This window comes from Chelon labrosus (genome assembly GCF_963514085.1).
Source record: "Chelon labrosus genome assembly, chromosome: 17".
NCBI classification, from domain to species: Eukaryota; Metazoa; Chordata; class Actinopteri; order Mugiliformes; family Mugilidae; genus Chelon; species Chelon labrosus.
Genome location: NC_140350.1, coordinates 21184166 through 21202849, shown reverse-complemented (window position 1 = coordinate 21202849; position 18684 = coordinate 21184166). Strand labels below are relative to the sequence as shown.

General features: G+C 41.1%; 1 protein-coding gene across 1 annotated transcript; it reads right to left on the bottom strand.

Moving 5' to 3' along the window:
• Positions 1–2794: 2794 nt before the first annotated feature.
• Positions 2795–18396, bottom strand: bckdk (branched chain ketoacid dehydrogenase kinase). The gene is made up of 11 exons (XM_084565541.1): positions 17769–18396; positions 14701–14769; positions 14489–14599; positions 12273–12320; positions 10397–10516; positions 9562–9660; positions 9178–9251; positions 8730–8858; positions 7129–7218; positions 5838–5993; positions 2795–5728 (listed from the first exon to the last, which is right to left on the bottom strand). Exons 1-11 carry the CDS (start codon positions 18012–18014, stop codon positions 5584–5586), a joined length of 1287 nt encoding a protein of 428 aa, XP_084421667.1. The 5' UTR covers positions 18015–18396; the 3' UTR covers positions 2795–5583.
• Between the last annotated feature and the right edge of the window lie 288 nt (positions 18397–18684).

Genomic DNA, 18684 nt, shown 5'->3' with positions numbered 1-18684 from the left:
GATCTACATATTAGCGTATAAATATATGTAATAAATTAAAAATTGCTGCCAAATATATACATTTTAGCATGCTACTAAGCTAAACCAAAATAAGACTGTTGTTGCTAAATATCCACGTTAGCATGCTAATAAGCTATTCTAAAGTGTCAACCTGTTACGCCAATATGCAGACCTTTAGCGCATAATATTACATATTATGTAATAAATTAAAATGAGCCCACTGCTGCCAAATATATACATTTTAGCATGCTACTAAGCTAAACCAAAATAAGACTGTTGTTGCTAAATATCCACGTTAGCATGCTAATAAGCTATTCTAAAGTGTCAACCTGTTACGCCAATATGCAAACCTTTAGCGCATAATATTACATATTATGTAATAAATTAAAATGAGCCCACTGCTGCCAAATATATACATTTTAGCATGCTAATAAGCTAAACTAAACTAAAACACCGTTGCCGTTAAATATGTACAGGTTAGCATGCTAATAAGCTAAACCAAAATAAAACACCAAATCCGCTAAATATCTACATGTTAGCATGCTACTAAGCTATTCTAAAATAATAATAATAATAATAAAAACATTGCTGCTAAGTGTCAACCTGTTAGAATAGTCTTATGAACAGGTTTATATGGTTAGTTTTATTAGCTTTAGGCTATATGAAGACTAACATGGTTAGGTTAGCATTAGCTCAAAATACCACTGTGTCTACATGCTTGACTTCAGAAAAGACTAGTTTTTATGTTTAAACTTTGTACGTAGCATTTGTTTAGTAAATATATTTTGCATTTATATTAAATATTAATATGTATAATAATGTGCAACAATATCACACTTTGAACCATGAACAAATTTAAATATTGCCAATAAAACTGGCAACTGGCTGCAGTTTCTGTGTTGCTGTTTGCCTGGGGTATTTCTTATAATTGGAAGACAACTGATACCATAATCATTTAAGATAATCATTTAATTTGTTCTCACAGTAGGGGATACATATCTCCAGAAATTCATCTTAAAAACAGACATCATGCATTTGAAAGTCTTATCGCCGAGTGAAATACATTACAGTCCACCACCAGCTATGAAGCAGCAAACTGACCTTTGAGAACCAGTAAATTAACCCTGAGAAATTATTATAGGTTGCAGCTGTAATGGAAATTTAATTACACATCCTTTAGATGGATTAAACCTTGTAGATGCTGCTTTAAACAGTAAGTCTTTTGAGGTATATGTGATATGTTCTGTAATATTCTTGCGTTCTTTCAGGGCATGTCAGTTAGACAAAGTGCTGAAAGGAGTGAATAATGTAGATAAGAAGTATAAAACAGATGTACATCGTGTGTTCTTTGCTCATTTGCCAGTCTCAGTGTTTGGTGCTTTGTCTCTGCTCTGAGCCCATCTGCAGAGGCTGCTGAGTTAAACCCACAGAAAAAGACCAGAGTGTTCTGATTTCTTGATTTATGACAGACATTTCTACCGCGCAGCCTTCCCTCTATAAACAGACTGAAGAAGGAGAAAATGAAATGGCATTTAGAAGTGACAAACAGACTGGGCTGGTGGGTGAGTTGGTACCGTCTGTGTCCACGTTTACCACGATAATGAGGGAATTACATGAGGAAGACGTTTCTTTACTCAAAGATAAATCCAGCTGGACGTAAGCATGACTAAGCTTTTGTTATTTATAGCTAATACTTTGTATGCTTCTATCATTTAACTTATTATCAGTCTCCCATGTATTATGCATCTTGTCCTCTTGTGTGTGTTATATCATACACCGATCAGGCATAACATTATGTCTGGCTACACAATGTTGTTAGTAAGGGGGGACCTTTGAGCCGAGGGGCCTCTGTGGATCATCCCACAGATACTTGATCAGTTTGGGATCTAGTGAATTTGGAGGCCAGGTCAACACCTTGTGCTGTTCTTCATGTTTTTTTTTGTGTGTTGTTCTTGAAGGGTTTTTCATTAAAATCCATTTTGTAATTTCGTAGGTGTGATTGTGACGTGCACAAACTCGTTCTCAAGGGCTCCATGGACGACAGTGGCGAGGCTTTTCTCTGAAGTTTCTGGATGTCGGTCAATTCCACCTGCTCAGCTGAGAGGACAGCACACCCCAGGTATAGTAAATACACTCTGCAAATATTTACAGATTTCCGCGTGCATAGCTGCAGTGATCTTGTGACAGCAGTAACAGTTGACACAAAGAACCAAATAAGCATTTCTCCACTACAATAATTATTTTCTTTACCATGAACTTCAGACATGGCTCGCAAACGGCATTAATGTTAGAAGTTAAAATAAGATCAAGGATGATAATTGTTCATAACACAATTGTTTTGTATTGAGTTTCTGTAGACTTTTTGTTCAGAGCATTCAAGTTGATATCAGGTCAAGCCTGTTTTTTGCAGCTTTATGTCGATCACACAAATATACAGTCCTCATATTTTAGGTAGTGTGCAAGAACCCTGTTGGACAGGGCTTATACATATTCAGATGACTGGAGGTGCTGTTTTAAGAATAACTACTGAATTTACCATTTTGGCTTCTACTTTTAATTGTTCTAAATGTGTAATCATCATTTCCTGTATTTAAATTCCTTTTGATTTTAAATCTCTGTATTTTCTACCGTGTGTTTTTTCCTAATCTTAATGACACTATCAGTTTAATATTATTTAAACTTAAAGCGTATGTATTTTGTTGTCTGGGATAGTGTAATTCAGTGTAATTCCAGCACATTTATAGGTAGGTACTTTTTCCTATTTCAAGTGAATAAATACCAAGTGAGTAAAAAATGAAAACGAGTCTCAAAAGTTTCAACCAAGTGAAATTTAATGTCTACAAAGTCCTGAACACAACAGAAAACATGTGGGAGAAAAACAAAACTTCAGTCTAAAAGTCAAAAAAAACACTCAATGGCAGCACATTTTGTCAGTAACATTACTCGATTCCAGTGTTTGGCCTTTCGCTGGAAACCCTTTTCTTTTCAAATTATTTTTTTTTCTCATTTCGGGGCTGCAAAATAAATTGGAAATTGGAGAACGGTGTTCTTCAGCGTGCCATCACTTCTTCTTTTCTTTTTCTCCAAGGCCAGCAGAGGGCGGTACAGTACATGTTTAATAAAAGCCACAAGCTTGACTGTCAAATTCAAAACATATTGGAATAAAATCCTTCGGCTTTACTTTACATGCATAAACTACATACATTTTATATTCTCAGGCCCTTAAAGCTACAATAAACACGTTAATCCATATAGACGTCTTTACAGATAATACGTTCTCTCTCTCTCTGTCTCCATCTCTTTTGCTCTTGAACAGGTAATTATGTGGGATTATTTCATCTTCACAACAAGCCCACATAAATATGAGCCTCTCACAAATCAAATCAGATTTCGTTTGGATATTTTTTACAACGTCTCGCCAAGCTGAAATATTTCATTTTAACTCGGAGGTATGTAAACTCAGTGGAAAACAAGTGAATCTGTTAATTCATTTGTAAAAATTCATAAGGTAGTCTATACAACGTATGCGACTCTTTCAAGGCTGAGCTTTACAATAAAATGACGGTTTACAAAGTTCATAGGTTTGCCAGCTCAGTACGCCTAATGCCCTTTCAGATTTAAAAAAAAATAATAATAACAAGAGAGAGATAACAGTATTAATAACATGTTAATGCTCCTAAATAAAAGTGTAAATGTGACGTCCAGGTTGATCTGTTGCTTGACAACTACTGCCCACTGGGGAATGTTCAACGCGGTGTGAGGGAGTGCTTGTAAGTTGTATGTTGTGGTGTGTTTTTCAGTTTATTTCTGCACTGTGAAATTATTAATCGGTGGAAACTCAGACAGGCAAAGGTTCGCTAGACATTTTCTTGCACATATATCGAGATCAGCAACTTGATTGTTGTCGCAAACGGTCTCTTTTCGTCTGCCATATTTCTCACAGTCGTGCCAAAGTAGTTAAATTGGAACGGGTATCTCAAGCCCCCCTCCAAGCTTTGTTCCCATTTCTACAAATTACCTTGAGACTACAAGCCCTGCAATAGACTGTACCCTGTCTCACCCGAAGACAGCTGGGATAGGCTCCAGCTCCCCCGCGACCCTTCACGGGACAAGCGGTTACAGAAAATGAATTAATGAATGTTGAGATGTCTAAGACAACACCAGTGTCTTAGAGGGAAAAGACAGAGACGCTGGGCAGGCAACAGGTATTCAGACCTATTTGCCTTTTACATCTTGAGCTGAGACGTTAGGGGCGTGAACATTTATAAATTAAAAGGAAGAAAAGGGGACAAATTAAATTAATAATAATAATTAGAAGTACAAAATATCCCAAATCTCAAGATAATGCAATAATAATCAAGTTCTGATCTGGATAAATTGACCTAAAAAAAATAAATAATTAGCAACCTTTGCAAATCTGAATTTCCAGTTACTGTTGAAGAAAACCTGTCACTTCACTGACTCATCCTGAAATGTATATTATAGAAAACCTGCGTCGAAATGACACCTTATTTGAAACACAACTAACACACAACTTCTTTTAAAAAAAAAAAAAAGGTTACAGTTGACAGACAATACTTCTCCGGCATATTTTTAGTTTGAAAGTTACTACGATAAAGTCAAAAGCCGCTGTGATCGGTGCAAGTGCTGAGCATTACAATATGGAAATCTGTATATTGTGCAAAATTATCTGACATGTAATTAATGAAACTGAGCGACGTGGTGTGTGTTTGTTTGTTTGTTTATGTGAAAGGCAACAAAAAGAGAGCCGCGGAAATAAAAAGCCAGCATGCAGTTGACGGGAACTATCGCACGGTAAGGCAGCTGAACATCTCGGTGGCTTCCCTGTCTGAAAGCGCCGCAAAAATACTGCAAAGACGGGACCGCGCGGACATCTGTTAATGAGCATTCGGTGTTTTTTTGGCAGTTTTCTCCTGCGTTCGCGAACTCGGAGGAGGATCTGGAGGATATCGCTAAGGGTCGTCGAAGGTTGAGGTTTACGGCGCGTGCGCACTGCTTCCACCGACGCTAACTCCTTCCCCTCGCGAGCCTTAGATTAGTAAATTCAACTACCGATCATCGAGGAACGCGCGAGCAGCTTCGAGAAGAGATTCTGACAGGGTTGCTGGAGTGTGTTAGAAGTTTGATTTCATATCGTCTCTCTGTTCTGAGGCTACGCGACCATCAACTTCAAGCTGAACTTCTTTAAAACCTGAAGCTCTTCGTCCTTTCCTTCATCTCCCATCGCCACCACTGTCCACTCTCAAGCACGGTTTGTCCCGATGACCCCAAACATTCAAAAGTTCGACAACTTCAAGACGACATGCCACAGGGTACAAAACAAAAGGGAAAACAATTGAAATCATTAACTTGAGAGCTAACATAGCTTATAATCAGTCTAAGGCAAAAAACAAAACAACAAAAATAATTAGTAGTGGGTTTGTGAATTTAGGAGCTTTCTGACAAAACACTGAAGGCTATCACTTTGCGGACCGTCCTTGCCAGCCTTCGTGTTGGGAAACCCTCCACGCTGCTGCATGGCCTGATTCCTACGTTGGGGGGGGTTTACAAGGATTACCGGCTTTACACTCTGAAGCTCTCTCCTTTGCCGTCGATGTGGCGCAGACGCAGGTAGACGTCGGTGCCGATGCCCTGCATGGACTGCACGGACAGGGAGCCTCCCAGGTACTCAGCGTAAGCCCTAGAGGTCGGCAGGCCGAAGCCAAACCTGCAGAGACACAAGACGACAGGAAGCATTGTTTATTTTTTATTTTTTTAACATTCTGACACAAATGTGAGTACATTAGAGAATAGAAGACATGCTGTTAAACTCTCACCCGTGCATCGGGCTGGACTGATTCCCGCTGTTGGTGATGTTGTTGAAGATGTTGCTCATGCGGGGGTCCTGCGCGCTCTCCTCGGCCGTGCTGAAGTGGTAATCCATCACCTTGTCAATGATATTGTGTGGGATGCCGCCGCCACGATCTGAGATCCTGAATCAGAACAAAAATAATATCTATCAGTGTTTCCCACAGGATTTCGTGAGGATTTGCGAGGATTTCCACTTTGATTGAAACGTGCAAAAATATTTCCAATTCGTCATGACACCATGCTGGAGTAAGTTAGACTCCAAAGCAAACCTTTGAGCAAACCTTGCCTGGTCTACATGGAATCAGAGGTGGTGAAATGGTTCAGTCTAGGCCCAAACCACTGTAAAAAGAAAAACCTGTAGAGGAGCGAACCAAGTGTTGCCTCAAAGTCTTTTCCCAACAACCGATGGGCTTGACTGATACATGCATAAAATATGATGCAAACACGGAGTTCTCCAAGCGTTTACCACAAGGAAACACTGTCCTACGACCATGTTCACCATGTCAGAGTGCTGGGTGAAGCAACAGTGTCACCGACAGCTAGAAGAGTGTGGAACGAAACCAGGAGCGTCCTCTAGCAAACAACTGTCGGCTTCAAAACAAACTTGGGTACTGCGGGGTGGACTTGGGAATTAGATCAGGTTGCCGCCTTGTCAACTGTGGAGGTTTTCTAGAGATGTAAAACTAACAAAACCCTAGAGAGATTATCTCCTGGCCTACTGCAGAGAGAGATTATGACCGAAATGGGAGGGGATACTGAAAAAACAGAAGCTTATAAATTACTATAAGCTTATAAGAAGTATATACACAACATTAAAACCACTGACAGGAGAAGTAAATAACACTGACCATCTTGTGACAATTCAAAGTTCTGCTGGGAAACTTTTCGACCTGGCATTCATTGGTGTGGATGTTACTTTGACTGGTAGCACCCACCTAGACCAGACCAGACACCCCCACCCCATAACAATGACACTCCTTGATGACAAAAACACTTAGGAACAACTTAAAAAAACATGAAGAACAGCACAAGGTGTTGACCTGGCCTCCAAATTCAATAGATCCCAAAATGAATCCCAAACATGTCAATTCTCTGACGAGTCACAACTGTTTTGGAGGCACAAGGGAGACCTACGCAATAAAAGGAAGGTGGTCATAATGTTATGCCTGAATGGTGTATATTTATCATACTTGGACTCTTCCCTGATTTTTAGATGGTTAAACCCAAAAAGCTGCGTTAGAAACTGTAGCCACTCACCTGATGACAAAGTCAATGTCGTTATTAGCGATGGTAACGACGACGTCAGGCACGTTGTACGGCGTGTCCAGATGACTCTCCATGGTGGCCCTGAAGAAGTTATGAAGAGTACAAGGTTGAGGAATAAGAATATTTTTCTCTCATTACCAAAAACAGCCTTCTTTTGAACATTAGATCAATCGCAAAGGCTGTAAGACGTTTTCCTAAAATCCATTTAGTCACTATGTCTGATTTCGTTTTAAAACAGGACAGGTTTTCTCACAGATGTCTATTTTTAACAGCGTAATCAATGAAATCCGTCTTCTCTGTTGTTAAGTGCTCATCAATTCAGCCAGTTGAATAAATCACAATGGTGAGAGAAGTTTCCCAAATCCTGAATACGAATTAAAAAGAGGCTGCAAACAACGGTTCTCTTTATCCAAACTGCCCCTCCTCGCCCACCTCTGTCCCTGAAACCTGTAACCCAAACACGAACGCTGCCAACTCAGAGCCAGCAGCTCCCGGCCAAAAACTCTTCTCCCAGCTCTCGTCACAGAATCAAGTCTTTGTCGCTCATTTTTAACGGTCAGAGATAAACATGTCTATGTCTATAATGGAGATTAATATTGAACTAATGGGGATTTCTGTGCAGAAGATTCCTTCCATGTCTTACTACCAAAGACACAATACAATCAAGATTTTTAACTTGAAATCTAATTTAAAAAAGGTCTGATAACCTAAAGTATTTTAAATTAGAGTTTTCTACTTCATAATTGCAGCTCTCCGTGTTCTCCAACACATCGTCAGAGTTTTAAATTTGCCCACTGTTCTCCCGGTTTGACACCTTAATCTGAAAACTGCTGAAAATATGTTTGTAAAAAACTTAAAAGACCTTAAAGGGGAACTACTGTTTTGTTTTTACAACCTGGACCTTGTTTCTGGCATAAAATACAAGTGTTTACTCACCCATATAACTTTTGTGTAATTTGTAGTCGTTCATCAGATATTTAGATCTGCGTATATCCATATAGTGGGAGTGACTGGGGCACCGAAACGCAGCCTCTAAAAACTGCTATTTTTTTGCAACATGGCTGAATATTTTTCCGATTCTGAGGTTGTGAACGAACCATAGCAGTAGTAAATTACCATAACAAAATATTGGTGAAATTAATGAGTTTCGCGGCAGATAATGTGTTATTTAGAGGCTGCGTTTCGGTGCCCCAGTCACTCCCATTATATGGATATACGCGGATGTAAATATCTCTTGACTGACTCTAATTTACACAAAAGTTATATGGGTGAGTAAACAATCGTATTTTATGCCACAAATAAGGTCCAGGTTGTAAAAAAAGAGTAGTTCCCCTTTAAATCTTCAGTTTCAGACCTTCAAAACCTCCATGTTCAGACTTGCTAAACTTTATTAAAGAGCATGGTAGCTAGCAACATATGCAAAATGACCATATCCTAAAATATCATACGACAGAATGAATGAAGGCATTTTGAAAACCTGTGGAAACAAATCTTAAGGTTTTCCATCTCCAGATTTTCAGCTCTTGACTAAACAGGAGCCGGTATGAGATAAATCCACATTCATGTCCGGTAAGTGTTACTGGTGAGGTTACCTCATGGCGTTCTTGAGGAGCTCGGGCAGGATGTAATCCAGAGGCAAAGGGATAAAGGGGAAGCGAGCAGCTACATGTCCGTTGATCCTCACCCTGGGAGAGTTACCATACTGGTGTTCACAAAGGCGCCTGTCGGACACAAGGAACATTTATTAATAAAACTAATTTCACACTGTTTAATAATTATAATGCATTTATTTCCAGCCTGATTCACTGATTATTAGTCCACGCACAGTAGGAGCTTTCTCTGTGAACTCCAAAGTTTCTCCAAAAAGGTCAAGTGATAAGATTACAAAAGGTAAACAGTAATGATAGCTCATATCTCATTAACAGCCCCAGGCACCGATCCTGACGGTTTATTGGCTGAACTCTGACCCGCCTCTGTCAACAGAAGCAGAAAGTCACCTGAAGGTGATAAGCAAACAGAGCGGCGGTGAATGATGCTTACCTGGCAAAGTCCACCCACTTCTCTATGATCTTCTTGGGGGACAGACGTCTGCATATGATCCCAACAAAATCAGGCTGGAACCAAGAATAAAGAATAAATAAAATTACTACACATAAAAATACCATTAATTTGCTATTTCCCACGACTAATTAACCAGCTTTTATAAAAGTGTGTATCTGTGTCCACTTTTAAAGAGGCAGGAGACGGGACCGTCAGAAATGTAAATGGGCTGTTTCGGTCAAACAAGAACATTATATTGCCGTTATATTGACAACCATTAAACCTCCCCCTGAGGCTCACCATATGTTCTGCTCTGGGCAAACAACACAGTTCAAAGGTCTAAAACAAACGAACAAACAAAAAGAAAATCACAGAAAGGCGTACGTTGTCCTCGTGGAGGGCGAGGTGGTGCGTGGCTAGCATTCGGATTCCCAGACGAGAGCACAGCGTCGTATCCAGGAAGTTGCGGAGGATCGTCTCGTCCTGTAACGGCAAGAAACGCAGGTTGATGCTTCACAGATAAAAAAAAACACATTAACGTGGTTAAAACAGCTAAGCCGGACTGAGTTGCTAGTCATTCACAGAAGTAAACCAGTCCTTACATGTAGAGAATGAGTAACACTCTTTGATTTCAAATAATCTTTCCAATAATTGAAGGGACTGTACACCGATCTGGAACAATATTATAACCACCTTCCTAATATTGTGTAGGTCTCCCTTGTGGTGACTCATCAGAGAATGGACATGGGGTTTCTGAGGGTGTCCTGCGGTGTCTGACAACAGGATGTTGTTAGTGGGGAGCCTTTGAGGGGAGGGGCCTCTGTGGATCATCCCACAGATACTTGATCAGTTTGGGATCTAGTGAATTTGGAGGCCAGGTCAACACCTTGTGCTGTTCTTCATGTTTTTTTTTTAGATGTTCCTAAATCATTTTAGGATTTAGGAACATCAAGGAGTGTCATTGCTATGGGGTGGGGGTGCCTGGTCTGGTCTAGGTGGGTGCTACATGTCTAAGTAACACCCACATGAATGAATGCCAGGTCAAAAAGTTTCCCAGAATCGTCACAAGATGATCAATGTTATTCACTTCACCCGTCAGTGGTTTTAATGTTGCGGCTGATTGATGTTAAGTGCCTTCAAGACAAAAGTGAAGAACTATAATTTCAGGTCCAGCCTGCAGTAACAGGTTGGTTCTTTGCAGGCGTAGCTCTTCCAGTACCTGGACGTGTCTGCGACACTCCCTGAAGCCCTGGGCCAGCATGGTGACCACGTCTTTGTGGTCGTCCAGCAGCTGCTGCACCAGTTTACAGAAACGAACCTCGACGTCCTGATCCTTGATCTGTCAAAAGAGGGGGGACACCATTAAAGAAGCCTGCTCTAAAAACATTTTTTTATTTTTGAGAAGATCTGACAATTCATTCAGTGAAAGTATGTGTTTGTGTGTCTGTTCTTGGCCTTTTCAACAAGTGTAGAGATCAGGGGACACAAGCAGTTAAGTTTTGAATTTTAAGTCGTTCCGATGAACTGACACAGTTTAGCTAAAAGTTTTTGCTGCGTCTTTGTCTTTTATGGGGTTTAATCATCAGAGGGCGTTCACAACTGTTTTAATACCGTGTTTCATCATCAGGCGTGGGTTGAATGGTACACTCACCTATTTGAGAAACTTTGTTGTGAGTTCTTGAGAAAGCTGGTAACAGCCCCTTCTCAGCAGTCGTGTTTCTTGAATGCACACGGCGCTAATTTGCTATAAATGCAAACCTAACTCAACTTCTTCCACGTTTTCCTGTCGCTTTCAGAGCAACAACACTTTACTGCACCACGTTTTTTCATCTTTGAACAGAAACGTGTCCTTTTCTTTTATTAATATTTCCATTTGTCTGCCTCTTTTACCCTTAATGAAACTGGGCTCTTCCTGCAAAGATGCTTCACACTAGAAACGTTGCAGCAGCTTCACGGTGCATAATGGACACCTCGGTGAACAGCGAGAGCGCGACAAGACTCTGCTGTCTCTCCAAATTAGCACCGTGGACATTTTTAGACATTATAATTTAGCCGGGGTGCTATTACAGTTCAGGTGACTCCACCTCAGGGAGAGAAGAGCACGTGCAGCAGGGAGAAGCTCAAAGCCCTTCATGAGACATCTGTGAAAGGATTATTTTGTTCTCATCTCACTCGAAATGTGTTTATACAAGACCTTTCTGACGTAAAAAGAATTGCGAGACGTGCGTTTTTGCTGACGGTATCAGAAAAAGCCAGAGGGCAACTTTTCACAGCTAACTGCAGTTAGAAGTACATTTAAACGGAGCAGAACGCCAAAAAAAAAACACGTTGGGCAGGTCTGTCGCTATATGTACACGTAGTGAACATGTACCGACACAAGAACAAGGACAGTGCATTCGCAGAAAGGAAAAAAGGCTTCTCACTGTCAAACAAGGAATGAAACATGGAGGAATCTGACCCACATTTCACACCGAGTGGTCAAATATTCATCTTTTCACTCCTCTGTGTGCGCCTTATCTGAATATAAACACTTTTAAATCACTTGGAAACGCACAGAGAAGTCGAATTTTGGATAAAAAGATCATTAGTTGCGTTTTCTTCCATGCGTCTGTACTGAATTGGGTAAAAGGGCTGTTGTCTACTCTGCACGTTTTGCCTGGAACATGTTGCTGAAAGGCTGGAGACTGAGCGTACTTGAGGCCTACTCAACAATATGCACTTGTTTTATTTATTTATTTTTTATAATCTGCTTCTGTGTCTTTTGTTTGTGCGTTAAATGCATAGTTGTATTTGCTGTTCTAGGTCAGGACTAACTTGAAAAAGAGGTTCTTGATCTCAGTGGGAACTTCACAGTTAAATAAAGGTTAGATAAAAAAAAACGGGATGGCTTATTGCTGAGCAAGATTAACCGACTCTGGAGCTGCTACAACACAAATAGCGACGGTTCCCTCAGTTGGCTCATTTCCTGTTTTGCTCACGAACAAACCTGCACCCTGAGATAGAACAACTTGAACTTGCAACCCCGTGTGTGTGTGTGTGTGTGTGTGTGTGTGTCATGGATTTCCTGTTTATGCGTTTGTGTATCGAAGACTCACCTGGGGAAAGTCAATGAGCATGTGGTACGCCCTGATATACAGTTCATGCTGCAAGACAAGAGAGAAGACGTGTGAGCTGCCGTTAAGGCTGATTCTCTGCGATTTTTCACTCAACCAGAAAACATCCACAAAACCAGAATAACCCCTCTCACCGGCCCGGGCCCCCTCTGCTCGAAAACATCCACATGTGTCTCACATTATCACAACACTTCAGGATGCTTCAAAACTGCTTCAAAACTTTTCCTCCTTTCAGTTAAATCCAGATTAAAATGAATTAAAATGTAATTCAAGATCTGGATGTGTGAAATTTAAGGTCTCCAGTGCTCCGAGCATTGTTTTTATTTTTTTTGATCAAAGAGCAGAGTAGTGAAAGTAAATCCACGTTGACCTACATTCCAACCGACGGCACACAAAAGGAGCTCCCCTTATGCAATCTGCACAGAGAAGTGTGATATAAGAAAGGAAGGAATCTGGGTGAAAGTTCGTCATGAGGCGCACATGGAGAGCTGGCGTGTTCTGGGTGTGAAGGCTGTGCAGGGTTAAAAAAATAATAAAATAAAAATAGAAACAATCTTGACTACTTATTATTGCGTTAGAGCGACGTTTGTCTAGGCACACTGTGGACCTGGTGCCACCTTCACCTTGGTACAAGGAGGCTGAGACAAGACTTTGTTTGTCTAAATCAGAGTTTGAACTCAATGTTCCTCCAAGAATACTCTCTGCTGATGAACCACAGACCTCACTGTGCACGGGTTTTACCGGAGGGGATGTTCTCCTGAATGAAAACTTGGCGACAGCAGACAGAAAAACCAAGCTCAGTCGATGCAACGGGATCAGCCGGCTCGATCGGGAATTAAACACATCTTCAAAACGAATCCATTCATCAGACTCTTTAAAGTGACGTCTGCTGCTCTTTACGAGCTTTGCCTTGCAGTAAACGATCATGTCACGCTTACCCAAATACTGAACACTGGAGGTTATGTCTGCAGCCAAGTTTATATCTTCATCTGTCACGTATTTCTAATAAACACGCACCGCCGCAAAACTCTTCTTCTTCTATAAACATCTATAAACTGCTGGCGAAGAGGAATGTGCTGACAAAATGTCGTTAGCGGCAGGCAGGCAGCCTTTTTAAAATTAACATTTTGATTACGGGGGGGAATGAAATTACAGTCTCTAATTTTCCTGAGGAATATATACATATGTGAGTCAGGCATTAATTAGCAGCCATTCATAACCAGCCTGTGTGTTTAACCAGCCTATTTCAGACTGTCTGGTCATAATCAAGTGATTAAGTTGTTATCACGGCACGAGCAAGTCAACAGTTTGTCCTCAACGTTGATGTTCAGAAGCAGGAAAACTGGACAAGTGGAAGGATTTGAGAGACTTTGACAAGGACCACATTGTGATGCCTCGATCAAACTGCGGGGCATTCCCGGTCTGCAGTGATCGGTGCCCATCAAAAGTGGTCCAGGGCTCACTGATAGATAGACGTGAGGAGTGTAGGCTGGCAGTGTGTGGTCAGAGTCAGTCAGGGTGTCCATCCTGATGCCTCTCCACTGCTTAAAGCTCCTACAATGAACACACATCAAAACGGAGCCACAGAGCAATGGAAGAAGACGGCCTGGTCGGATGACTCGTGTTTTTCTTTTACATCACATGGATGGCCGGCTGTGTGTGTGCACTGCTTATCTGAGGAACATATGGCAGCTTGGAGCCAGGAAGACCATGTTTGCCGTTGCCACGAGGAAACTCTTGCTCTGCAACATGTTCAGGTGTTAAAGCAACATCCGCATAAATGCCAAAACCCAGATTCGTCATGAGATCATCAGTGTTATTCACTTCCCTGGCTGGTGGTTTTAATGTAGTGGCTGATTACGCCTAAATAACGGGAACGTGTGTATCTGGTGCAGGTTGGAAAGTGATGATTCATGAGCAGGCACGTACATGTACACAGTGTGAAGTGTTTTTACAATTTGGATCAGTTCATTCTAATCTGTTCATGGACACGTGAACTGGAGGAGCTGGGGATTGAACAGACAACCTTCTCTCCCTCCTGAGCCACGAGAACAGAGGCGACAGCTGTCAGCTCTCAAAGCACACTCTCCAGTGCCAAAACCTAGTTGTCACTTTCTTCTTCTTACAGAATCTGCTGCAGCGCTGGCTTCACGTCTAGTCCCACACATGCGCACGATGAACATGAACTGCCTCCTTACCACTTGCAGAATGGTGGGGTTGCAACCAATGATGAAGGGCAAACTACGGAAGCCCTTGATGCGATGGGCGATTCGCACGGGCAGCTCCTTGTGGAGGTACTTGGCACTGCTCTGAGGCGACACACAAACACAGGACGGTGAAGAGCAAGTGGGCAAAGAGTCGCAAACAATCTTTAAAAAACATTTCTTCTTTGCGCGGCTCGAACACTTACCAGGATGTGGTGTCCATCAGGAGACTTCCCAGAATACAGCAGGGTCGCTAAGGTCAGTCGTACAGAGGCCTGGAGAGAGTGGCACAATCGTTTTAAACTCTCACAACCGCAGGAAAGACTTATATAACGTCTAGATTTAAGAACTGGCACCAGAAATACACTGCTCAGAAGTAGATTTCTTCACAAAACTAAAGGTATTTAACAAAAGAACTCAATGCTGTCAAATGTGAAATGTTTAAACACAAGCAATCGTGCGAGATCCTTGCAATCCTTGATACAGATCCACACACCAGATCTACACATCTGTTATGTTATATAAAGTATATGTCAGCGGAAACGTAAAAACTGCTGTGCTTGTTTGAGAAAACGTACATTCAGATAAATGTAATTCTATAGCTAACGGTTCAATTTCACCAGCAGTCCCTTTCCCTGTCCCACATAATAGTTTAGAGTATGTACACGTGTTAAAACAAATAAACAAGTGAAATTGGAGGATCTTGTTCTTGTTTTAGATTTAGAAGCATGTAATAATACTGAAAGCAGGTTTTAGAGGGTATTTAGTTGCATTCGTGCTTCATATTAACATCCAAACTATATCAAAGTGTCTTAGCTTAGTTAAAAAAAAAATCTTTTGTGTAAATATATGCATTGAATGCCCTGCAATCGGACCGTGACTGGACCGGTCAGACCGTGTCACGCTGATCTCCAGATCTCACGTTAATACCAAGCATAAAGTCAAACATTCATTTATTCGTTTCACCGTCCTGCAGCCTGACGCGACACTGCGAAATGCTGCGGGGAGACGAAAGTATTCGACTATGCAAACACGGTTACGTACGCACAAGCGGAGACTTTGACCTGGTTCTCTAAGGAGCATGAAAATGCACAGCAAGTGAGTCGCTGTAATCTAAATGGCTCCCCTTTTCTGGCCCTTTTAAATCGTCTCTCGTGCAGCGGTTCCCAGCTTGTGGGAACCGAGATTAATGTGTGACTGTGGGTCACAAGACTACAAGCAGTAATACAAGCTCTTACCCTCTGTCCTTTCTGTGTTTAACACTGTAACACGCTGACCAGTATCCTGCAAATGTTTTGTTTGCTAATGCAACGAGCCAGGGATTTCACAGATTCAACTGCAAGAAGGATAAGCTTTATCTCTTTATTTGTGGACATAAATTCCAACATGCAACTGAAAAATACTTCCTCGTTTTACTGTGAAGAAATGCTTGTGACATTTGTTTTTGCACGAGTGAAAACTTTGAATATTATGGACAGAATTGATTTAAACTGATTTGAGAAGAGCTAAACATTTTAGAGGTCGTAAAGGCAGCCAGAGTTTTGTGCAGACTTCTTGTTAGTTGCTTTACAATACTTTCTGATGCATCTAGAAAAGTCCCACTGTATGAGAAACAATAACATTTATTTATTGAGGCTTTTTATGTATTTGAATTCAATATGCAGCTGTGAATAACTCATCAATCAATCATCTAATCAACATACTCCTTATTCTTTAATGCAAGGCCCAGTATTTTTAAGTTGCACTGCACAAAACAACGACATTTCCACATTATGACCACATTCCTAATATTGTTGTCAGTGGGGGGCCTTTGGGTCCTGTGGGTTGAAGGGCTCGGCCTCTGTGGATCATCCCACAGATACTTGATCAGTTTGGGATCTAGTGAGTTTGGAGGTCAGGTCAACACCTTGTGCTGTTCTTCATGTTTTTGTGTTTTTTTGTGTGTGTGCCTGTGTCAGGTTGCATCCTGCTGGGGATGGCTGCTGCCATCAAGGAGTGCCATTGCTACGGGGTGGAGGTGCCTGGTCTGGTTTACTTGGGCGCTACATGTCTGAGTAACACCCACATGAATGAATGCCAGGTACAAAAGTTTCCCAGCAGAACACTGGATTGTCACAAGCTGGTCAATGTTATTTACTGCACCTGACAGTGGTTTTAATGTTGTGGCTGATCGGTGTATGGGCAAAATTTGAACAAATTCTTCTGTGTAAGACAACAACATTTATTGTTTAGCTATTTATTTTGGGGGTGTTTGTTTATGAACTTGACTTCCACATGCAACTGGAAAATACTTCCTCATTTTAATGTGAAGAAAGTTTGTTTTGCTCAAGTGAAAAACGTCGAAGAAAAAAAGCATATAACAAAAACGAATAATAATAATAATAATTAAGAAAAATAATAATAAGTGTTTTTCTTAAAAAAACAACTACAAAAAACATCTGAGAAGGCTAACAAAACTAAAAAACTAAAAAAATAATTAAATAAATTAGGCGCCGTGAAGGCAGCCAGATTGTTCCGCTGTCCGCCCATTAGCTGGGACAACGTAACCTCCATCTGAAACTTTACACCATGAACTCTCTTGTTATTGGTCGATTTCACATAGTTTGGCTCACACATCAGATTTTTTATTTTTTATTTTTTATTTTTTTTAATCTACAACTTTTGTTTTTAGCGTTAACGCCCGGTGACAATAACCTCATGAGTTATTTCAACATATTAGCTTTTACTAGAAACACCGTCACGTTGCGTTCAGACCTCAGTGTCAAACAAGACATATCAGAGCTAGCTAGATCTGGAGGTACCTTTAACGACCTCTGGGCCGTTAGATTATAATGATATGCATTATGACCTTAAACAAAATAAAGTAATAATAAAATAATATCAATAAAACGCAAAGGTATATGCTTTTTTCTTTTTCTTTTTTTTAAATAAAGCTGCGATTTAGTTAAATATAAAATGAGGGATAATTTAATTTATTAGCCACGGACTTTCCGGTTGTGTTGAAGGCTTTTTCCGATAAGATAATTAAGATAATTTAAAAGTCTTAATTTTAGCTTAAATGTGTGAATTGATGTCGCTAACGGTGGATAACGGCTCGTTTAAGTGAAAGAATCTCGCGTTTACTGCCTTTTCTGTGTCTCCCTGAACACACCACAGCCAGTGCTAACGGTTAGCTTTTCGCTGTCAAGCTACAGCTAGCTTACCGCTCCCTCGTTGCCACCTCTGTAGCCCTTTTTACAGATGAGAAACCGGCCAAAAAAAATCTAATTTTCACCTTTTCCGCTGACACGTCGATGGCAGACTGGTTGTAAAACGACGTGACAGTCTTCGACCGCTCTCTCGCCAACTCCGAGAACCCCTGCATGGAGGACGTGGACCGAAATCTGCGGTTGCCCGTGCCTGACATCGGCGGCACTGTTTTGGTGACGGGGGCCAGCAAGAGGCTGCCGAGCCTCGGCCTGGCCCTGCAGGTAGCACCGCTCAGCATCTCCGCCGCTAAACCCGCCAAGCCCGGACGCATTTGGAGACGAGGTGTGTGCGTGTGAACGGGGCTGCCCTGTTCCCGTACAAGCACTAAATTCTGCGGCTGCTACGAGGCCATTAGGGTCGTAGTGTGCACAAAGGCACGGATCTGAATACAGTAGCGACAGGGTACAGAAAAGGGCTTTGTAGGCATTGGACAGTCGGGGGAGAGCTGGACAGCTGAGCCAATCAGTCAGCCAGAGGCGGAGCGAGGCAGCATCAACAACCCCCCACCCCATCCTACCCCACCCTACCCCGTAACTCTGCATTACTCTAAGGAGCCGCAGACTTCAGGGTCCAGGGGACATTTTAAGATCTTTCTTTGCAGGTTTTTTTTTTTTTTTGTATTATTGAAGAATCATATTTTGCATGTGCGCATGGCTGATTAAAACAATTAAATTCCAGTGTCATTTTCTTTGCTTTATATCATTGAAAAGTGAATAATTTGATCTAATATACAGACTTTAGGGTCCAGGGGACATTTTAAGATGTTTCTTTGCAGGTATGCATGCTGTGTTTAATATTTAAAAAACACATTTGCATGTGTGCATGGTTGATTATTCAAGGAAACAATTAAATGTCTTAAAATTGTTCAGTGTCTTTGCTTTATATCATTTAAAAGTGAATAATTTGGTCATTCTGGTGCTAGTTTGAATTTATTTAACTGC

Excerpts from the sequence above, each read along its gene's own strand:
- bckdk (XM_084565541.1), bottom strand. The coding sequence starts at position 18,014 with ATGCGTCCGGGCTTGGCGGGTTTAGCGGCGGAGATGCTGAGCGGTGCT. Across the intron at positions 10,517-12,272 it reads TGCTCATTGACTTTCCCCAG|ATCAAGGATCAGGACGTCGA; the intron begins GTGAGTCTTCGA and ends CTCTTTTGACAG. Across the intron at positions 5,994-7,128 it reads GACATTGACTTTGTCATCAG|GATCTCAGATCGTGGCGGCG; the intron begins GTGAGTGGCTAC and ends GTTCTGATTCAG.